The sequence below is a fragment of the Mastigoproctus giganteus genome, chromosome 1 (assembly GCF_048544385.1).
Source record: "Mastigoproctus giganteus isolate SK-2022 chromosome 1, ASM4854438v1, whole genome shotgun sequence".
NCBI classification, from domain to species: Eukaryota; Metazoa; Arthropoda; class Arachnida; order Uropygi; family Thelyphonidae; genus Mastigoproctus; species Mastigoproctus giganteus.
Genome location: NC_143575.1, coordinates 245,708,954 through 245,733,100, shown reverse-complemented (window position 1 = coordinate 245,733,100; position 24,147 = coordinate 245,708,954). Strand labels below are relative to the sequence as shown.

At 38.6% G+C, this 24,147-nt stretch overlaps 1 protein-coding gene across 1 annotated transcript in view; it reads left to right on the top strand.

Annotated features, from left to right (window-relative positions):
• Window positions 1-24,147, top strand: part of kl-2 (dynein heavy chain 2, axonemal kl-2) — a 1,174,416-nt gene that overhangs the window by 1,103,872 nt on the left and 46,397 nt on the right. The window contains exons 74-75 of the mRNA XM_090369487.1: window positions 14,450-14,566; window positions 19,258-19,407. Coding sequence (XP_090225613.1) covers window positions 14,450-14,566; window positions 19,258-19,407 — 267 coding nt within the window. The remainder of the gene's footprint in view (window positions 1-14,449; window positions 14,567-19,257; window positions 19,408-24,147) is intronic.

The window sequence follows — 24,147 nt, the reverse complement described above, 5'->3', positions numbered from 1 at the left end:
CACTGTTGATTTCAGTATAGAATTAACCTTGACATATGCATGCAGTAACATTTCCGTTGCCTATTCCCCCACTTCCTGAGATCTGTCTGCCATTTTGCATGGTTAGCTATTATGGAACTGTGATTTGAATTATTTTTATAGACTTTTGTCAGTTGAGGTGTAAGAGTTTTTGATAGGCAAAAAACACTTGCAACTCAATAGTGTTTAATAATGTTGTGAATATACTGATCAAGTAAGATGAGAGTTTGCTGAATGTTTCCCAACAGAGATATTTTCATTATAACTGTAAGGCAATTAACTGCAAAGTCCTGTTCATTCTACAGGTTCAGTTCATGATGGCACAAAGTCTGACAGGCCAGTATTCTTTTGAGAGAAGAAACTGAATAAAGATTTGGCAAATGTGTTAAGGCACCTTCACAAATCAGTTCAGGAGTTTCCAGTATATATTGCTATCTCACATACTATTACAATCTGTCCCCAACATAAGTAAGAGATACATTTCAGGACTTATTACATAGGTTGATTTTTATGTAACTTGGGAATGACTAATAAAATATTGCTACTATATCCCTGATATGCCAAAATTACAAAAACCACACTGAAGAAATTCTCAGAAGAATGAAAAAAAAAAAATAGTTATATACCATAACAATTAAAAACTTTATCTGAGGACAGTAGTAAAATAGCCAGAATGGCACATAAGAAAAGAAAATATAAAAGGAAGAAAAAATGCATGTTATTGTACTGTAAAAACTGATATTTATTTTGTATGCCATGTAGGCTTTATAAGGGATACTAAGGGAATAAAAACCAAAGCGTACGTGTTTAAGAAAATTGGTCTAAACCACACAATGAATCAAAGTCTATGCACTTCATGTGATGAACTGAAGGTAACTTAAAATGAACCTGAAGCATTAGTAAGACATTAATCAACTTGTTTTTGGCTGAGTAGAGGTCAGGGAAGTAGTACGTGATGAACCCTTCAATCTTCATCTGTTTCTTATGCTTTTTTCCCCCTCTTCATAAATTTCGCAATAAGCAAACAATCTTGAACTTTTCTTTCTATTTTCAAGAAACATTTGGTGTTTTCATCTATTCCATCAAACATAGAGAGACCCTGAATTTTACAAAATGCTTCTGTTTCCTTTAATTTAAACTGCTTCTTGAGTTGCTCAGATTCTTCAACAGATTCGGCTCTCCCTTGCTCTTAAACCCTTTGCGCGTTCAACTGGGCTAGGTCTCCTGATGTTAAATATTCACCTCTTTTATCCACAAGCTCGTCTACATCTTCATCTTCCAGGACCAGCTGCAACTCCTGGGCTAAGTTTACAATTTCTTTTAGTAACAGAAGAAATCAGCTCATTTTTGTTGAAGCCTTCATTGTTAAGCTCAGAATGTTTTAGAAGTTTTTTTCCAAACTCCGCTCATAAAAGTTCTTGTCACATCATTCCAGACTCTTTAAATGTTGCATATTCCATAAAGGATGTTAAACGTCGTCAAAAATTGCCGCAGATCCATCTTCTCTTGCACTGTTGCATTTAGAGCCTCAGAAAATATTGTCCATGTATCATAAGCTTTGACGTTCTTATAGTCCTTATCTCTACTCGCAATTGTTCGATAAGATGATATTGGCCTTATTGGCCAACCAGTTTACAGTGCTTGGAGAACTTCATGTCTGACCATCCTCCACTACCAGCTTTAGTTCAGCCCTGCCAAGTGTATAAGTTATTTTGGGGTTACTGTTCCCTAGGTGCAATACCTTACACTTTGCTGGATTAAAACATAGCTGCCGTTTTTCTGACCATTCCTGAAGTCTGTTTAGGTCACTCTGAAGAGGCTCTGCTTGGCGGTGATCATTTACTACTCTACCAATCCTTATATCATCTGAAAATTTAGACATCACGCCCTCTACCCTTCATTGATGTCATTTATGAATATCAAAAATGACAGTGGTCCTAATACTAATCCTTGGGGAACCCACTTCTTACATCAACCCAATCTGAGGAATAACCATTTATCACAACCCTCTGCCTCCTGCCCTGAAGCCATCTAAGGATTGTCCCTGTGATTTCAACTTGTTCCAGCTTATAAAGTAACCGCTCATATGGGACTGAGTCAAATGCTTTGCTGAAATCCAAATAGACAATGTCAAAATTATTCCCCAAGTCCAGCTCTTGAGTGACCCTGTCAAAATAACTAACCAGATTAGATAAACACGATTTTCCTTTACAAAACCATACTGAGTATCTTTCAGAATTCCATTTCTATCTAAATGATCCTGAATTCCACCCTTGATCATTGTCTCCATGATTTTCCATACTACTGAAAGTTAGACTAACCAGCCGGTAATTTCCCACTTCACTCTAGTCCAGTGATGCTGTCATAATTAGCCTCACTGATTCAATGCACTCACTTGCCACCTCCCTTAAGCTTATAGGGTAAATGCCATTAACCCCAGGAGCCTTACTGGCTTGTAGGCTTGAAAGTATTTTCATTAAATAAACATAACATTTTTTTCAATTTCACTCCCGTAATTTCTCATTGACGTAAAAGGTTTTTATTCTGTAAATATCGATGCAAAGTAACTGTTGAGTTCATCTACAACTTCACCTGGGGTATCTAATACTATTCCACATCTATTACATAATGGTCCAATCTGGTTTGTCCTTCTCTTCTTTGCATTTATATATGTGAAGAATTCCTTATCCCCCTTTGCTCTCTTTGCCAGCAATTTCTCATAATCTGCTTTTGCCGGCCTAACCTTTTCTGTGGCACTATTACAGATCAATTTGTAGCTGTTATAGGCTTCAGTATTTTTTATTGCTCTGTAACTTTCCCATGCCTTCTTTTTCTGCTCAAGTAATCTAGCTGTTGTTATTGCTGTTATTTGGTTTTTAGGAGCATTAGCAACTAAGGCCATATTGCTCCGGGGATATGCAGTGGTCATTCCCTGACCTTTCCGCATCCTCCATATTTGGTGGTCATGGGCTCAAACCCCGGTCTGATCAAGAAGCGTGTGCTATGCACTGCTGCTCCTGCCCACCTGGCTATGGAGGTGCCAAGTAATCTAGCAACTTCGTTATTCATCCAACTTGGAATCCTCCTCGTGGAGTATTTCTTTAATGGTGTATATAAGCATTCAAGGCTATTGTGATTGTTTGAAAGGTATACCATAATTGAATTGTATTCGCTCTTTGTGAGATATCTACCCAGTTAATAGAGGCATGTAATATCTTAAGCCATCATAATTTCCTTTCCTTTGCTGAAATTATAACCCATTCCTTTTGCCTTTAACTACTGCTACCTCTCTCTTCATCCACCATCGTCCACCATAGAACTCCATGATCACTTCCTGGTACTGTTAGCCTATATTATGTCATCTAATTCATGAGTGATGATGGTGAGGTCTAGAGTATTCTTTTCCCTAGTACTTTCCCTTTCATGTTGATACAAATAATAATCATATAGTTGATTTTGGAGAACGAGAATGAGTGTAGCCTGTGCGGGCGTGGCTTTTTGCCGCTCCTGGAACAGAGAAGTTTTTTCTGATTTATTTTCTGTTTTATTAGCTTAAATTGGCATATTAACTTATTTTCTAGAGTACCTTTATATTCCTATTTATGATACTTAATTTAAAGTAACTTAGATTGAGATTTTGTAGGTATTACTTAGTATCGGTAAGGGTATCAAATCCACGTGTTCACCGTTCGTAAATTGCCGCCATTGTTGCGCGATACAAAATATCTCGAACTAGATAGCATAGTATAGTATAGTACATAATATTGTCAATTAATCAGTAAAATCTATTAATCTTGTTAAACTTCATTGTCAATTAAATTGTACTTTTAACTATACATATAACGACTTAGTTTACGTAACATAAATAATTAGTAAAAATAAATAATTAATACTTAACTTGATACGGAAGTTATATAAAGGAATTTCATAGATAACACTCGATACTGAAACATAAATATAGCATTATAACTGTGTTGGGATACAAGTTTAGGGTTTTAATTTTGTACTGAAATTGGAATTTTATTGAAATTAAATCGAAATCATGACTCAGACCAGAGCAGCAAAGCAAAAGGCTCAAACTAATGGGAGTGTTGTGGCTCAGGAGAGAACTTAGGGGGGGGGGGGAGTTTCCCTCTGAATCACAGCCTTTTAAAATGCACTACTTGCTTGATGTTTGTGGAGCAGTCGGGTACGGGACATAATACTGCCATGGGGATGTCTTTGTGTGTGCGCGATGCAAGGAGTGCAAGGAAATCAGGCGACAACTCAGCGTTGTTATGGGCCTATATGAGAGTTTGAAGGACAGGGTGGATGCCCTCGAAGGATTAAAAGTGAGGGCCCATCAAGCTCTCAGCTGCCCACACCAATGCCAGAGCTTGCACTTGGTCATCACGTAACACAGCGGCAGCCCCCAAGGCAGAATGCGCTGGTCTCAAAGGAACTAGTAGTTGTTGGTGACTCTATTGTCAGGGAAACGGGAAACATGCTTTGTAAAAAGGATAGGTGAAACAGGACCAGGTTGTGTCTGCCAGGGGCAAAGGTTGATGACGTGAAGGTTAACTTCTGTTCCGGGTAAAATAATGGAGTCGCTGGTTAAAGATGCATTGCAGGATCATCTATACAAGACTGCAGCAATAATTCAGACACAGCATGGGTTTGTTAAGGGAAAGTCTTGTCTGACAAATCTGATAGGATATTATGATGTGGTTACAAAGGAACTGGATTCAAAAAATAATTTTGATATCATATATTTGGATTTCAGGAAAGCTTTTGACATTATTACGCATGGAAGACTATTGTACAAATTGGAGCAGAATGGTATTAAGGGTAAGTTGCTACAATGGATAAAAGGATGGTTAAGTGCGAGAAGACAGAGGGTGGTAATCAATGGGTTCTGCTCTTCTTGGACTAATGTTATTAGTGGAGTCGCACAGGGTTGTTCGGTGTTAGGTCCAGTGTTGTTTTGTATATTTATCAATGATATTGATGAAGGTATATCAGGCTTAATGTCGAAGTTTGCAGATGATACAAAGGTTGGCAGGGTTGTTAATGACAGTAATGGGAGTGTGCTACTGCAACAGGATCTAGATAATTTGGGCAGATGGGCTAAGAAATGGCAACTGAAGTTTAACCTTAACAAATGCCAAGTACTACATATGGGTAGAAGTAACCCCAGAGAAACATACCAACTGTGTGGTACTACACTTAAGGTGGTAGAAAATGAAAAAGACCTGGAGTAATTGTGCAGGCAGATATGAAGTTTTCTGAGCAATGCAGATAGGCTGCCAGGGCAGGTCATGGGGTTTTGTCAATGATATATAGGAATTTTGCTAGCAGGGAAAAGGAGGTGATTATCCCTCTGTATAAGGCAATGGTCAGGCCACGCCTTGAGTACTGCGTACAGGTCTGGAGGCCTCATTTTAGGAAGGATGTAGATTTACTTGAGTGTGTACAGAGAAGGGCAACAAGATGGGTGAGGGGAATGAAGGGATCCTCTTACCAAAAGAGGCTTAAGTTCTGCAAAATGCAGTGGCTGGAGACTAGGTACCTGTGCCGTGATCTGATTGAGGTGTATAAGGCCTAGAATGGGTTCAACACGCTGAATTCGGATGGGATCCTTCCACTTGTTTAGATTACGAACTTAAGGGGGGGGCATAAATTCAAATTACGAAAGGACATATGTAGAATAGATATGCGGAAATTTGCCTTTAGCCAGCGGGTGGTTAATTGCTGGAACAAACTTCCATCTGTCGTTGTGGAAGTTGATAGGTTGAATAAATTTAAAGAGGAACTGGACAGGCATTTGGAGGGAATGGTGTGGTTTTTTTTTTTTTTTTTTTTTTTGGCTGATGCTGCATAAGCTCATACATTTGCTTTCTTGCATCACATGCCACTACTACTACTACTACTACGTAGAGTGGATATCATCTTTTAAGGGCACAAAAGGTGATATAGTTGTACAGGTTGGCACCAATGATATTAAGAGTAGGAGACCGGCGGAATTACTTAACAAGTACAGGTCACTGTTGAAAAAAAGACGTGAATTAGGGTTGAATTTGAAAGGGTCTGCAATTCTGCCCAGACGCGATAGGAGGGAGTATATGATGAGAGCCCTGTCGATCAATTTGGCCCACGAAAGATTGTGCAAGGCTGAAGGGGTAGAATTTTTTTCGGCCTGGTCTGTCCCATCCTGCTTCTACATGGATGGGATACACTTAAATAGAAAGGGTGCAAAAATGTTTGCTCATGCTATTGAGGCAGTGTTAGGTGGGTTGGAAAACTGCTAGATTTGGGGGGATACAAGGACTAATAGATTAACAGTAGCAACTGGCAGAGGTGAAAGTGATTCTTGCACTGCTTCTATTGGAATGAGCAGCAGCCTGGAAAATAAGATGCAGGATATTTCAGAGACTGCTGGTAATCATTGGGGTACAAGTAAACACATGGGTTGTGTTAGGGTAGCTAAGAATAGAAACAGGTGCATGTATACTTGCGTGTACACCAATGCTAGGAGTTTAGTAAATAAATTTGATGAATTTGAGGTATTGCTCAAAACATCAAAGGCAGATATTGTTGGGATTTCGGAGAACTGGTGTCACACAAATATAAGGAATGCAGAACTGGAATTTGGGGAGTACAAAGTCTCCAGAAAGGATATACAGGATAGGAAGGGAGGAGGGGTTATGCTATTAGTTAAGAAATACATAAAATCCAAGGAAGTGAAGCCAGTCAACATCGCTGGACAGTGCAGTGTAGAGTCAGTTTGGTGTGACATAAGTATTGGGAGATCAAAATTGAGAGTAGTAGTAATGTGCTATAGGCCTAATGACTCTGATGAGTATAATAAGAAACTGTACAGGGAAATAGAGTGGGCCAGTAAATCAGAGTGTCTTATAATGGGGGATTTCAATTTCCCAGATATTGACTGGAAATTCGGGGCTGGTCATTCACACACTAGCAAGGCTTTTATGGATTTATTGGATGATTGTTTTCTACATCAGTATGTTCGGGAGTCAACTAGAGGGAGTAATACTCTTGATTTGATTATCAGTAGTGATTCTTCATGCATTAAGAATCTGAAGATAAATGAACCACTATGTGGCAGTGATCACAGTGTGCTGAAGTAGGATTTACTCAAAGGCGTAACTACCATTAGGGGTAAAGGGAAGGGTTATTGCTTTCGTAAAGGCGACTGTGATGGACTGAGACAGTATTTAAATTCATATACAGTGGGACCAACTGATGATGTTTACCAACAGCAAATTCAAAATGGGAAGCATTCAAAGAACTTATCTTGGAAGCTACTAGGCTTTACATACTAACTAAGAAATATTGTTCAAGGTTTAGGACTAAATGGATGTCAGATGAACTAATGAGACATATGGCAGAGAAGAAAAATGCATGGGATACATACAAATTAACACGTGACACAGAAGCCTATGATAGATACAAGTTGAACTGTAACCAAGTTACAAAGAAGGTTAGGCAGGCGAAGGCAGATTACGAGAAATCTTTGGCAAGGGATGCAAAGAAAAACAGCAAAGAGTTCTTTACATATGTAAACTCTAGAAGGAAGGTGATGAATCAGATTGGTCCACTTGATATCGATGGGTCAACTGTTGATGATCCTGCTCAGGTAGCTAACAAACTAAATGAATATTTTGCTTCGACATTCACACATGAAGAGTTATTCAGCGAGGGGAATGCCAGAGATGTATTCTGGCAGTAAGTTAGAGAATCTTGTAATAACTGAGAGGAAAGTGGAGGAGAAATTGTTGATGATAAACATAAAAAACGCACCCTGGGTGGATGGGATCTATCCAGTTATATTAACGGAGGCAGTAAAGGAAGTAAACAAACCCTTGGCCCTAATTATGAGAGCTTCTTTGTACTCAGGGGAGATACCCATGAACTGTAGATATGCAAATATTACCCCAATTCACAAAGGAGGATCAAAGGGGCAGCACAAGTAATTATAGACCTGTTAATTTAACTTCTGTTTCAGGAAAATTAATGGAGACACTGGTTAAAGAAGCACTGCGGGATCATCTAGACAAGACTTCAGTTATAGCTCGGACATAGCATGGTTTTGTTAAGGGGAAGTCTTGCCTGACCAATTTGATTGGATATTATGATGCAGTCCCAAAATAACTAGATGCTGGGAATAACTTTGATATTATATACTTGGATCTTAGAAAGGGTTTTGATACTGTTGCACATGGAAGTCTGCTGCACAAATTGGAGCAGTGTGGCATTGGAGGCAATTGCTGCTATGGATAAAGGGGTGGTTGAGGGGAGAAGACAGAGTGGTAATCAATGGACACTGCTCATTGTGGACTAATGTTATTAGTGGAATAACACTAGTGGAATAGTGGAATTATTTATAAATACAGAAACTATTCCACATTAGTGGAATAGTTTCTGTATTTATAAATGATATTGATGATGGTATATATATCAAGCTTAATGTCCAAGTTTACAGATGATACATAGGTTAGCAGGGTTGTCAAGGACACTACTTGCACTATGCTGCTGCAACAGGATCTGGAAAGGTTGAGCAGATGGGCTGACAGGTTGCAAATGAAGTTTAACATTGACAAATGTAAAGTACTACATATGGGAAACAGCAACCCCAGAGCAACGTATCAACTCTGTGGTACTACACTGACAATGGTACAGAATGAAAGGGACCTGCGGGTGGTTGTGCAGGCAGATATGAAGTTCTCTGAGCAGTGCAAATGGGCTGCAAGAGTAGCTCATGGTGTATTGTCAATGATATATAGGAATTTTTCCAGCAGGGATAAGGAGGTGATTATTCCCTTGTATAAGGCAATGGTCAGGCCACACGTAGAGTACTGTATACAGGCTTGGAGGCCTCATTTCAAGTTAGATGTAGAGCTGCTGGAACGAGTACAGAGAAGGGCAACAAGGTTAGTGAATGGAACAAAGGGGTGCTCTTACGAAGAAAGGCTTAAGTTTTGCAAATTACAGTGTCTGGAGACTAGGCACTAGCGAGGTGATCTGATAGAGGAGTTTAAAGCCTTGAATGATTTGAGCATGCTCAATGCTGATGGGATTCTTCCTCTTGCTCAGAATAATCACCTGAGAGGGCATAAATTCAAATTGAGGAAAGACAGATGTAGGATAGACGTGCGGAAATTTGCCTTTAGCCAGCGGGTGGGTGGTTGGTTGGTGGAACAGACTTCCACCCTTGTCGTGGAAGTCGATAGCCTAAATAAGTTTAAGGCTATCAGGGTGAAGGTTTAAGGCTAAGAGGGGTGAAGTGGAAGTGGTTATTTTTTATTTATTTTATTTTTTTTTTTTTTATTTATTTATTTATTTTTTTTTTGGCTGATGCTGCATAAGCTTTCTTTCTTGCATCAAATGCCTCTACTAATGCTAATGTTGTAGAGCAGATATCATCTTTTAAGGGCACAAAAGGTGATATTGTTGCAGTCATTGAAACTAATGACATTAAGAGTAAGAGATCTGCAGATTTACTCAACAAGTACAGGTCAACATTGAAAAAAAAGTCATGAGTTAGAGTTGAATCTTGAAGTTGTCTGGGCAGAATCTGCAATTCTGCCCAGACACAATAGGAGGGAGTATATGATGAGAGCCTTGTCGATCAATTTGACCCTGGACAGATTGTGCAAGGCTCAAGGGGTAGAATTTTTTTCAGCCTAGTCTGTGCTTGTTGACAGGAGAGACAGCTTTTATAGGGATGGAGTACACATAAATAGAAAGGGTGCAAGAATATTTGCTGATGCTATTGAGGCAGTTTTAGATGGGTCGAAAACTGCTAGCTCTTGGGGGGGGGGATACACAGACTAAAAGGTTAACAGTGGCTGCAGGTAGAGGGAAAAGTGATTATTGCACTGCTTCTATTAGAATGAGCAGCAGCCTGGAAAGCAAGGCGAAGATTTCCAGGACTGCTGGGAGACAGAGTATGACAAGTAAATACATGCGCTGTGTTAAGGTGACTAAGAGTAGAAACAAGTGCATGTATATTTGCATGTACACCAATGCCAGGAGTATAGTTAATAAATTTGATGAGCTTGAAGTGCTAGTCAAGACATCAAAGAGAGATATTGTTGGAATATCAGAAACGTGTGTCACACAGACATAAGCAATGGAGAATTGGAATTTGGGGAGTACAATATGTACAGAAAGGATAGACAGGACAGGAAGGGAGGAGGGGTTATGCTGTTAGTTAAGAAACACATAAAATCTAAGGAAGTACATCCAACTGATGTTGGTGGACAATGTAATGTTGAGTCTGTTTGGTGTGACATAAGCACTGGGAAAGGTAAAAACGTAGGTGTGTGTTGATGATTGTACAATTGCTCATTATACTCATCGGAGTATAATGAGCAATTGTACAGAGAAATAGAGTGAGCCAATAAATCAGAATGTCTTATAATGGGAGATTTTAACTTTCCAGATATTGACTGCAACTTGTGTGTTGGTCACTCGCACGCTAGCAGGACTTTTGTGGATTTATTGGATAACTGTTTTCTACAGCAACATGTTCGAGAGGCAACCACAGGGAGTAATACTCTTGATCTGATTATCAGCAGTGATTATTCATGCATTAAGAATTTGCAGTTAGAGGAACCACTGGGTGACAGTGATCACAATGTACTGATGTGGGAATTACAGATGTAATCACCATCAAGGCTAAAAGGAAGGGCTTTTACTTTCGTAAAGGTCAGGGGTTTCAGACAGTTTTTAAATTCTGTACAGTGGGATCAACTGATGATGTTACCAATGTTGAATTCTAAATGGGAAGACTTTAGGGACTTAATTTTGGAAGCTACTAGGCTTTTCATTCCAACTAAGAAATACTCTTCAAGGTTTAGGCCTAAATGGATGCCAGATGAATTAATGAGGCTCAGATGACACAGAAGCCTATGGCAGATTATGAGAAATCTCTGGCAAAGGATGCAAAAAAAAACAGCAAAGAGTTCTTGACTTATGTAAACTCTCAAAGGAAAGCGATGAATCAGATTGGACCACTTAACATAGATAGGTTGACTGTTCATTATCATGCTCTGGTAGCTGATAAATTGAATGAGTATATTGCATCTACATTCACACGAGGAGTTATTCAATGAGTGAGGGAAGTGCCAGAAGTTTATCAAACTCTAAGTGATTTTGTAATAACTGAGAGCAAAGTGGAGGAGAAATTGTTGAAGTTAAACATAAAAAAGGCACCTGAGGTGGATGAGATCTATCTAGTTATATTAAAGGAGGCAGCAAAGGAAGTAAGCAAAACTTTAGCCATAATTATGAGAGCTTTCTTGGACTCAATGGAGGTCCCCATGGACTGGAGGTGTGCAAATGTATCACCAATTCACAAAGAGGGTTCAAAAGGTGACACAAGTAACTATAGACCTGTTAATTTAACTTGTGTTCCGAAGAAAATAATGGAATCACTAATCAAAGAATCATTGCAGGATCATCTCGACAAGCAGTATTAGTTGAAACACAGCATCGGTTTGTTAAAGGGAGGTCTGGTCTGACCAGTTTGATTGGATACTATGATGTGGTCACAAAGGAACTGAATCCCAAAAATAATTTTGATATCATATACTTGGATTTCGGGAAAGCTTTTGACACTTGCACATGGAAGACTGCTGTACAAATTGGAGAGGAATGGCATTAAGTGTAAATTGCTACAATGGATAAAGGGATGGTTGAGTAGGAGTAAACAGAGAGTGGTAATCAATGGACACTGCGCTTTGTGGTCAAATGTTATTAGCGGAGTTCCCCAGGGTTCAATGTTGGGCCATTGTTGTTTTGTATATTTATCAATGATAATGATGATGATCAAGAGTATTATATCAGGTTTAATGTCCAAGTTTGCAGATGATACAAAAGTTGGCACGGTTGTTAAAGACAGTAAAGACAGTATGCTACTCCAACTGGATCTAGATAAGTTGGGCTAATGGGCTGAGAAGTAGCAACTGAAGTTTAATATTGACAAATTCAAAGTACTGCATATGGGTAGCAATAACCCAAGAGAAACGTACCAACTGTGATGGACTACATTCATGAATGTGGAAAGTGAAAAAGTTCTGGGGGTTATTTTGCAGTCATATATGAATTTTTCTGATCAGTGCAGATGTGCTGCCAGAGCGGGTCATGGAGTTTTGTCAATGATATATAGGAATTTTGCTAGCAGGGACAGGGAGGTTGTTTTTTTTTTAGGAGCATTAGCAGCTAAGGCCATATTGCTCCAGGGATATGCAGTGGTCATTCCCGGACAGGGAGCTGATTATCCTGTTATACAAGGCAATGGTCAAGCCGCACGTAGAGTACTGTATACAGGTCTGGAGGCCTCATTTTAGGAAGGATGTAGAGTTGCTAGAATGAGTACAAAGAAGGGCAAGATTAGTGAGGGCAACGAAGGGGTGCTCTTACCAAGAAAGACTTAAGTTCTGCAAATTGCAGGGCCTGGAGAGTAGGCACCTGCGGGGTGATATGATTGTGTTGTTTAAGGCCCTTAATCGGATGAGCAAGCTGAATGCTGATGGGATTCTTCCTCTTTCTCAGATTAAAAACTTGAGGGGTCATAGATTCAAATTGAGGAAAGGCTGTTGTATAATAGATGTGTGGAAATTCGCCTTTAGCCAGTGGGTAGTTGATTGGTGGAAGACTTCCATCTTTTGTTGTGAAAGTTGATAGCCTTAATAAATTTAACTGTGCAGCTGGACAGGCATTTGGAATGAATGGAGATGTGAAATGGGAGGAGTTTTTTTTTTTTTTTTTTCTTTGGCTGATGCTGCATAAGCTTGCTTTCTTGCATCCTTTGCCTCCACTATTACTAATGCTAATTTCTTCAGCATGGGCCTATATTTGTATAACAAATAGTCAGATTGTGGATGCTTAATGCCATTAGTCTCAACATGAATAATAGTATTCTCTCTCTCTCTTTACCCCCCCCTTAAAATCTGATAGTCTGTTGGTGACATCATTAATAGTTCCTCCCGCCAGACATACCCTGGTTCTAGTCCACCTATCCGTATCACAAAAAATATTTCCCATTTCCCTGACAATGGAGTCTAATAAAACTGAGTCCTTTTGAACCGAGTAGTTTGCACTTGGTCATTCTGTTCTGGGGTCTGAATTGGGAGTGCATCACTTGGTTGATTACTAGAGTCTTGAGTCCCTGTTGACCTCCCAGGTATATTATTCTCGAGGGATAGCACCCATTTTTTCAGTGCCTCAAATTGTGCTAGCAATGCACCAAATTGTAACTTAAGTTCGGTGCACTCCTTACAACGCTGACAAAGAAAACAATTTCCAAGTGAGCTTAGATTATTCACTAGATCAACCGTGGAATACATGCCACAGGTTCTGCAAACAATAAAATCATGGGAATCGCCATTGGCTATTTCCTTATGAGTCATGTCACCCTCTGACGAAGTGTTCAAGGCAGATCTTGTAATGACCATTATAAAATTTACTAATTAATAAAAAAATTATATTTATAATATTAAAAAAATCAAACAATTACAGGGAAAAAACTTATGAAAATAAACTTTACAATATACTAAATAACCTTTGAAACCCTGCTCTTCTTCACTAATCCTGTTCTAATCCCCTGTTCTCTATACTTCTTTGCTGTCACTATGAAGAGCTTCAATAGGCACATCTGCTCGCCATGAATGCCCTTAACTATAACCGATTTCATTGATGAAGTGTCATTTTATTTAACTGGCTACATTAATAGCCAAAATCCACATCTGAGTACATGTTACACAATATGCAAATTTGTGTACAGTTCATGCAGTTCTGGGATGTGTTGTCTCCAAACACATCTCAGAACAGTTTCTCATTTCAAAGCACATTTGGCTGGCTCCTGTTGTTGTTGTTATTTGGTTTTTAGAAGCATTAGCAACTAAGGCCATATTGCTCCAGGGATATGCGGTGGTCATTCCCTGACCTTTCCGCATCCTCCATATTTGGTGGTCATGGGCTCAAACCCCGGTCTAATCAAGGAGCGTGTGCTACACACTGCTGGTGCTGGCTCCTGTGTTCCTTCAATGTAGTGAAATATTATACTATACCATCAAACCTAAAACTTCTGAAATTTTTTCTCTGGAAAGCAATGAAACCCACTGTTTACATAGAAATAATCCTCATAACTTTCAAGAGCTTGAGATAGTCATTATGAACATAATTGCAAATATAAGTGAGGCAGGCTTAATTCATCCCTGTATGTGTTCAAAATGGTACCCACATGCATGAATGCATGTGAGCACCATTTTGAATACCTTTTGTAGTAGTTTGTACTATAAATATTTTTTCTCATTTAGTTTTAAATGACAGTTTTATTGGGATACATTTCATGATACATTTCATTTTATATTGGAATACAGGGACACAATAACTTTATGGATGCCTATTTTAATTTTTCTCTTAGGTTCTTCAGCTGAGTGCTGATGTTCTTGCTAAACTACCTGATCCTGTTGATGAAACTGCTACTGCCACAATGCTTTCAAATGAACCATCCCCAATTAATGTAGTTTTAGTTCAAGAGGTGAGTTACTAATCACACCTGTTAAAATTTAATGATACAATTAACAGGATTAATTAATTTTTATCTCATGTTTCTCTAAAAGTTTACTTCAATCAAAATAAGGAAAATACAGCAGATAAATAAATCTTCTCTATTAAGATCTTTTCTTAGGCTTGTCTTGAAGACTGGTGTCTTCTTCTTTAACAATGAGGAAGCCAACTTTTTTATTATAAAGAGGGGAAAAAAAACAGTATATAGGCTTTTGAAATATTATACTTACCTGCATGTTTTTCCTCACTGCATAATTTTTTTTCCACATTTTTGAGAAGAAAATTAAGATATTTTTCTGTGTAAGTCAAATCCATGTCCTTCCTATTTGTTAGACCACCATAATGAAAAAAATCTGAAACTGTTCCAACAAGTTCAGATAATGAATTGATAGGTGAAGGCACCAAACAACTGTAGTGCATTATGGGCTAATCCACCAATGCACCTAAAACCAAACAGCATTAACAACAAAGAATAAGTCCCAAAAGAGCAAAGCATACCTTGAGGATTAACTGTAAGAAATAAAATCATAGGTAAATGTGCTATATCCAGTTGTGTGAGGGTGGTCAAATGAAAACAACAAAAGTTAAATAAACAGTAATTTATTCAAACCCATGGTAAGAAACCTCAGGGGGACAGTTTCCTTGACTGTATAACAACTTGAGATAAATATCTCAATTGGTTGTATTTCTTATTTGATTTTAGGGTGGTTGAAAGTGTTCTATGGTAATAAAGAGAAAAAAAAGTTAAAAGACTACTTTTATTTTTTACACAGAGATATTCTATTGTGCTGTTGGACAAAATACCCTGTGTAGTATTAGCATTAGTAAAGGCATTTGATGCAAGAAAGCAAGCTTGTGCAGCATCAACCAAAAAAAAAAAAAAAACACTTCCACTTCACCCCTCTGTTCGTTTGAAATACCTGTCCAGCTGAGCCTTAAACTTATTTAGGCTATCAACTCCACGACAAGGGATGGAAGTCTGTTCCACCAACCAACCACCCGCTGTCTAAAGACAAATTTCTGCACGTCTATCCTACATCTGTCTTTCCTCAATTTGAATTTATGCCCTCTCAGGTGATTATTCTGAGCAAGAGGAAGAATCCATCAGCATTGAGCATGCTCAAAACAATCAAAACTTTCTACACCTCTATCAGATCACCTCGCTGGTGCCTAGTCTCTAGACACTGTAATTTGCTAAACTTAAGCCTTTCTTCATAAGAGCACCCCTTTGTTCCATTCACTAATCTTGTTGCCCTTCTCTGTACTTGTTCCAGCAGCTCTACATCCTTCTTGAAATAACACCTCCAGACCTGTATACAATACTCTAGGTGTGGCCTGACCATTGCCTTATACAAGGGAATAATCACCTCCTTATCCCTGCTAGAAAAATTCCTGTATATCATTGACAATACACCATGAGCTACTCTTGCAGCCCATCTTCACTGCTCAGAGAACTTCATATCTGCCTGCACAACCACCCCCAGGTCCCTTTCATTCTGTACCACTGTCAGTGTAGTACCACAGAGTTGATACGTTGCTCTGGGGTTACTGTTTCCCATATGTAGTACTTTACATTTGTCAATGGTAAACTTCATTTGCCACCTCTCAGTCTATCTGCTCAACCTTTCCAGATCCTGTTGCAGCAGCATAGTGTCAGTAGTGTCCTTGACAACCCTGCCAACCTTTGTATCATCTGCAAACTTGGACATTAAGCTTGATATACCATCATCAATATCATTTATAAATACAGAAAACAATAATGGACCCAACACTGAACCCTAAGGGACTCCACTAATAACATTAGTCCACGATGAGCAGTGTCCATTGATTACCACTCTCTGTCTTCTCGCCTCAACCACTCCTTTATCCATAGTAGCAATTTGCCTCCAATGCCACACTGCTCCAATTTGCGCGGCCGTCTTGCATGTGCAACAGGATCAAAACCCTTTCTAAGATCCAAGTATATAATATCAAAGTTATTCCCTGCATCCAGTTCTTTTGTGACTGCATCATAGTATCCAATCAGATTGGTCAGGCAAGACTTCCCTTTAACAAAACCATGCTGTGTCCGAGCTATAACTGTTGTCTTGTCTAGATGATCCTGTAGTTCTTCTTTAACCAGTGCCTCCATTAATTTTCCTGGAACAGAAGTTAAACTCACAGTTCTATAATTATTTTTGTCAGCCTTTGATCCTTCTTTGTGAATTGGGGTCACATTTGCACATCTCCCGTCTGTGAGTACCTCCCCTGAGTCCAAGGAAGCTCTCATAATTATGGCTAAGAGTTTGCTTACTTCCTTTGCTGCCTCCTTTAATATAACTGGATAGATCCCATCCACCCCAGGTGCCTTTCTTGTGTTTATCTTCAACAATTTCTCCTCCACTTTACTCTCAGTTATTACAAGATTCTCTAGCTTACTGCCAGATTTGCATACACCTCTGGCATTCCCCTCGCTGAATAACTCCTCATGTGTGAATGTCGATGCAAAAAGTTCATCTAGTTTGTTAGCTACCTGAGCAGGATCATCAACAGTTGACCCATCGATATCAAGTGGACCATTCTGATTCAGTCCTTTCCTTCTAGAGTTTACATAGGTAAAGAACTCTTTGCTGTTTTTCTTTGCATCCCTTGCCAAAGATTTCTCGTAATCTGACTTCACCTGCCTAACCTCCTTTGTAACTTGGTTACAGATCAACTTGTATCTATCATAGGCTTCTGTGTCACATGTTAATTTGTATGTATCCCATGCATTTTTCTTCTCTGCCATATGTCTCATTAGTTCATCTGCCATCCATTTAGGCCTAAACCTTGAACAATATTTCTTAGTTGGTATGTAAAGCCTAGTAGCTTCCGAGATAAGTTCTTTGAATGCTTCCCATTTTGAATTTCCTGTTGGTAAACATCATCAGTTGGTCCCACTGTATAGAATTTAAATACTATCTCAGACCATTGTAGTCGCCTTTACGAAAGCAAAAACCCTTCCTTTTACCCCTAATGGTAGTTACCTCTTTGAGTAAATCCCACTTCATCACATTGTGATAACTGCCACCTAGTGGTTCCTTTATCTGCAGATTCTTAATGCATGAAGAATCACTACTGATAATCAAATCAAGAGTATTACTCCCTCTAGTTGCCTCCCGAACATGCTGATGTAGAAAACAATCATTCAATAAATCCACAAAAGCCTTGCTAGTGTGTGAATGACCAGCCCCGAAATTCCAGTCAATATCTGGGAAATTAAAATCCCCCATTATAAGACTCTTTGATGTACTGGCCCACTCTATTTCCCTGTACAGTTTCTTATTATACTCATCAGAGTCATTAGGCCTATAGCACACTCCTACTCACAATTTTGATCTCCCAGTGCTTATGTCACACCAAACTGACTCGACACTGCACTGTCCAGCGATGTCAACTGCCTTCACTTCCTTGGATTTTATGTTTCTTAACTAATAGCATAATCCCTCCTCCCTTCCTATCCTGTCTATCCTTTCTGGAGACTTTGTACTCCCCAAATTCCAGTTCTGCATTCCTTATATCTGTGTGACACCATGTCTCTGATATTCCAACAATATCTGCTATCTGCCTTTGATGTTTTGAGCAATACCTCAAATTCATCAAATTATATACTAAACTCCTAGCATTTGCACTTCTGTTTATTTTTTTTCCCTCCTCGTTATTTTATTTCATTTTTTAAATGGAACATTATCAAATGTTCAGTTATTTGCAAAGCAATCTCATAGGTAATCACTTCATTGTGCTTTAGTTTCTCATTTCCAAATTTTTACCAGTGACTCAAGGGAATAAAGGAATAAACAGAATAAAATAATAGTTATTAAAAAAAATAAATTAATCATGTAGAGAAATCAGCAAAAAAGTAGGTAGCTGAGATTCTGATACAATCTATATTTATTTGCCTTAGATTTTGACATTTATTTTGATAATTCATGCTTATTAGAGCAAGTGTCCAAAACTAGCAGTATCTGGGGTTGTCAATTTTGGACCATTTTCGACAATTTTTGGATATTACACTTTACTGTAGTATGACTACAATATTTTACGTTTTATGAAATTTTAAATGTTCTATGTAAAGTGCAATTTTTATTAATCAAACAGAAAAAAAATTAGAGAAATATCTACTTCGCGCTGTGCCATATTATTTTGAAAGTATATGAAAACTCAGCAGAATAGCCATTTAAATTTAGCTTAGCCATTTAAGCTAAAAACATTTTTCCTTTTCCAGTGAACCAGCAATAAGAAAATAATATTTTTACTTTAGTCTATAGTATTTTTAATCAATAAAAAAATAACTAATATATTTAGAGAAATTGGCTGTACAGTAAGCATCTAAATTCTTGGAATTGTAACATTACCCCAAGCGCTCACATCTGGTATGTATGGACTTGGCAAGCCCAGGGTCCTGAGCTGGATATCATCATTCTTCTCTTTCTTGGTGATTTCGTTCTACTCTCTCTCAGGGTAACCTAGAATTTTTTTTTTTTTGGCTGGTGCAACATAAGCCTCAGGCTTCCTTGCACCATATGGCTAAAAATAATAATAATAATTGCTCTATGGATTAAGTTGCATATAGCCTATTTATTGAACTTTACAAAGCTAGTTTATATGGGTTAACATATAAACATTTTTCCCCTTTCTTTTTAGGTGGAACGTTACAATGCCTTGCTCAGGCTAATCAAGGGTTCTCTTAAAGCTTTGCAAGAAGGCATCCAAGGCATACAACTTATGACCCCTCAATCAGAAGAGATGTTTTCCTACATTTGTGAAGCACATGTTCCTCCTTCCTGGCTGAAGGTATTCTACAATTCACTTGTAAAAACAATATGTTTAAAGAAAGAAAGAAAGATAAAAAGTTTTTTTTTTTTTTTTTATATTGCTTCTTTTATATATATATTTCCAATTATTTGCAATGCTAGTGTGTGGTTGTTCACTGACTAGTTTTGGAGTATCACTCAAGATTCTCTCCACATAAACACAACAGAGTGCTGTAGTCATTAATGTCACATTTTATGAAAATGTTTAGTAATCTGCCATAGCCTGTATCTCCTTTTTATGTCTTCTGCAGATTATTGATTGGTTGCCCATAAAATGTTTGACTGTACAGATTGATTGGTGAAATCCCGATCCAGGGAAAAATCTCAGGATTCTGTGATGCTATAGGTTTGGCAATATTGTTAATCAAACATTAATAGAGTAGGAGAGTAGGATTAATAGAGTAGAGTTAAGAGTAGGAGACCGGCGGAATTACTTAGCAAGTACAGGTCACTGTTGAAAAAAAGCCGTGAATTAGGGTTGAACTTGAAAGTGTCTGCAATTCTGCCCAGACACGATAGGAGGGAGTATATGATGAGAGCCTTGTCGATCAATTCGGCCCTGGAGGGATTGTGCAAGGCTCAAGGGGTAGAATTTTTTTCAGCCTGGACTGTACTTGTTAACAGGAGAGATTGCTTCTACAGGGATGGGATACACTTAAATAGAAAGGGTGCAAGAATTTTTGCTGATGCTGTCGAGGCAGTGTTAGGTGGGTCGGAAAACTGCTAGTTGGGGGGGATACAAGGACTAATAGATTAACAGTAGCCACTGGCAGAGGTGGAAGTGATTCTTGCACTGCTTCTATTCAAATGAGCAGAAGTCTGAAAAACAAGATGCAGGATATTTCAGAGACTGCTGGTAGTCATTGCGTTACAAGTAAACACATGGGTTGTGTTAGGGTAGCTAAGAATAGAAACAGGTGCATGTATACCTGCGTGTACACCAATGCTAGGAGTTTGGTAAATAAATTTGATGAATTTGAGGTATTGCTCAAAACATCAAAGGCAGATATTGTTGGGATATCAGAGACGTGGTGTCACACAGATATAAGTAATGCGGAACTGGAATTTGGGGAATACAATGTATATAGAAAGGATAGACAGGACAGGAGGGGAGGAGGGGTTATGCTATTAATTAAGAAACACATAAAGTCAAAGGAAGTGAAGCCAGTTGACATCGATGGACAGGGCAGTGTCGAGTCAGTTTGGTGTGACATAAGCATAGGGAAATCAAAATTGAGAGGAGGAGTGTGCTATAGGCCTAACGACTCTGATGAGTATAATAATATATTGTACAGGGAAATAGAGTGGGCCAGTAAATCAGAGAGTCTTATAATGGGGGATTTTAATTTCCCAGATATTGACTGGAATTTGTGGGTTGGTCACTTGCTTTCATTTTTTTTGTGGATTTATTGGATGATTGTTTTCTACATCAGCATGTTCGTGAGGCAACAAGAGGGAGCAATACTCTTGATCTGATTATCAGTAGTGATTCTTCATGCATTAAGAACCTGCAGATAAATGAACCACTAGGTGGCAGTGATCACAGTGTGTTGAAGTGGGATTTACTCAAGGAGGTAACTACCATCAGAGGTAAAGGGAAGGGTTTTTGTTTTCGTAAAGGCGACTATGATGGTCTGAGACAGTATTTAAATTCTATACAGTGGGACCAACTGATGATGTTACCAACAGCAAACTCAAAATGGGAAGCATTCAAGGAACTAATCTTGGTGGCTACCAGGCTTTACATACCAACTAAGAAATATTGTTCAAGGTTTAGGCCTAAATGGTTGTCAGATGGACTAATGAGACATGTGGCAGAGAAGAAAAATGCATGGGATACATACAAATTAATGGGTGACATGGAAGCCTATGATAGATATAAGTTGGTCTGTAACCAAGTCACAAAGGAGATTAGGCAGGCAAAGGCAGACTACGAAAAATCCTTGGCAAAGGATGCAAAGAAAAACAGAAAGGAGTTCTTTACATACTTGAACTCGAGAAGGAAAGGGATGAATCAGATTGGTCCACTGGATATTGATGGTTCAACAGTTGAGGATCCTGCTCAGGTGGCTAACAATCTAAACGAGTATTTTACATCTACATTCACGCATGAGGAGTTATTCAGGGAGGAGAATGATGTAGGTAAAGTAAACATTGGCAGTGAGCTGGATGATTTTGTAATAACTGAGAGGAAAGTGGAGGAGAGATTGTTGAGGATAAACATAAAAAAGGCACCTGGGGTGGATGGGATCTATCCAGTTATATTAAAGGAGGCAGCAAAGGAAGTATGCAAACCCCTAGCCATAATTATGAGAGCTTCTTTGGACTCAGGGGAGGTACCCATAGACTGGAGATGTGCAAATGTAACCCCAATTCACAAAGGAAGATCAAAGGCTGACACAAGTAATTATAGACCTGTTAGTTTAACTTCTGTTCCAGGTAAATTAATGGAGGCACTGGTTAAAGAAGCACTGCAGGATCATCTAGACAAGAATTCAGTTATAGCTCAGACGCAGCATGGTTTTGTTAAGGGCAGGTCTTGCCTGACCAATTTGATTGGATACTATGATGTAGTCACAAAAGAACTGGATGCAGGGAATAACTTTGATATTATATATTTGGATCTTAGAAAGGCTTTTGATACTGTTGCACATGGAAGACTGCTGCACAAATTGGAGCGGTGTGGCATTGGAGTCAAATTGCTGCTATGGATAAGGGGTTGGTTGAGTGGCAGAAGACAGAGAGTGGTAATCAATGGACACTGCTCAACGTGGACTAATGTTATTAGTGGAGTTCCTCAAGGTTCAGTGTTGGGTCCGTTGTTGTTTTCGGTGTTTATGAATGATACTGATGATGGGATATCAAGTTTAATGTCCAAGTTTGCAGATGATACAAAGGTTGGCAGGGTCGTTAAGGACACTACTGACGCTATGTTGCTGCAACAGGATCTGGAAAGGTTGAACAGATGGGCTGAGAGGTGGAAAATGAAGTTTAACATTGACAAATGTAAAGTACTACATATGGGAAACAGTAACCCCAGAGCAACGTATCAACTCTGCGGTACTACACTGACAGTGGTGGAGAATGAAAAGTACCTGGGGGTAATTGTGCAGGCAGATATGAAGTTCTCTGAGCAGTGCAGACGAGCTGCAAGAGTAGCTCATGGTGTCTTGTCAATGATATACAGGAATTTTTCTAGCAGGGATAAGGAGGTGATTATTCCCTTGTATAAGGCAATGGTTAGGCCACATCTTGAGTACTGTATACAGGTCTGGAGGCCTCATTTCAAGAAGGATGTAGAACTGCTGGAACGGGTACAGAGAAGGGCAACAAGATTAGTGAATGGAACAAAGGGTTGCTCTTACGAAGAAAGGCTTAAGTTTTGCAAATTACAGAGTCTGGAGACTAGGCACCGGCGAGGTGATCTGATAGAGGTGTATAAGGCTTTGAATGGTTTGAGCATGCTCAATGCCAATGGGATTCTTCATCTTGCTCAGAATAATCACCTCAGAGGGCATAAATTCAAATTGAGGAAGGACAGATGTCGGATAGATGTGCGGAAATTTGCCTTTGGCCAGCGGGTGGTTGGTTGGTGGAACCGACTTCCATCACTTGTTGTAGAAGTTGATAGCCTAAACAAATTTAAAGCTCAACTGGACAGGTATTTCGAACGAACAGATGGGTGAAATGGGAGTGGGGTTTTTTTTTTTTTTTTTTTTGGCTGATGCTGAATAAGCTTGCTTTCTTGCATCATATGCCTCTACTAATGCTAATGCTAATTATTAATGCAGGAAAAAATCTGTGAGCTATTCAGTATGTTAAATTACAATGCTTCTGATAGCATACTTTAGAAGGTAGTAGCACTTGCATATTTTATATATTTTATCAGGTATGATCAAAAAAAAATAAACTGTGTAAAAAATTCCAGTTGAATTAGTGCTGCTGCTAATACTAACAAGACTGCAAAGAAGAATAATGGTAAAAGGTTTTGATCTGTATTCAGTCAGGAAAACACCTTTTCTAAGAATTGCTTTTTCTTTTCTTTTTTTTTTTTTCCTTCAGAAAGATGGTTTGTTGGATGACAAATCCGAAATTGAGGGGAAAGGGGAGATGTATAATAGAATATGAGTAAATAAATGCATCTATACAAGAAATTTCATACAACAGAAAGTTTCATAAATTATGTAACTTGTAATTAATAAAAAAGCCTTTTAAATTCTTGAAAAGGCCAAAAACTATTTTTTATAATCAAATAAAAATAACTTGTCTGTCAGACATTACATGGTCAGATATGTTCTTTTTATGGTAGCAACCAACACACAGTTAAAGGTTTAAAAATATTTTAAAAAGTACTTCAAAAAAGAATTACCATGCTTTTTCTTACTGATAACTGTCTTGGCCTGCGGAATATAAAGAAATCCCTGATGATCTTTTTAAGTATTTTTGAACAGCCAATGTATTAATATAACTACTAGGGGCATTCAAAAAATAAGTTACACCTGCTGCCATCTCTTTGCGCAACAAATGTGGAACCTGTGCGGAATGGAGTTCATATCATGTGCCCTCTGGTAGGTGAGTTTCGTTGACGTAACGGTAACAGTTGTGTAGGAGCAAGCATTCATAATGGCACATCAGCTAGAATGTTACTCCAAGTTCAAGGTATGCAGAACAGTACAGTTTTTGTGGGCGAAATGTCTGAATTGTTCCGAGATTCATCGTG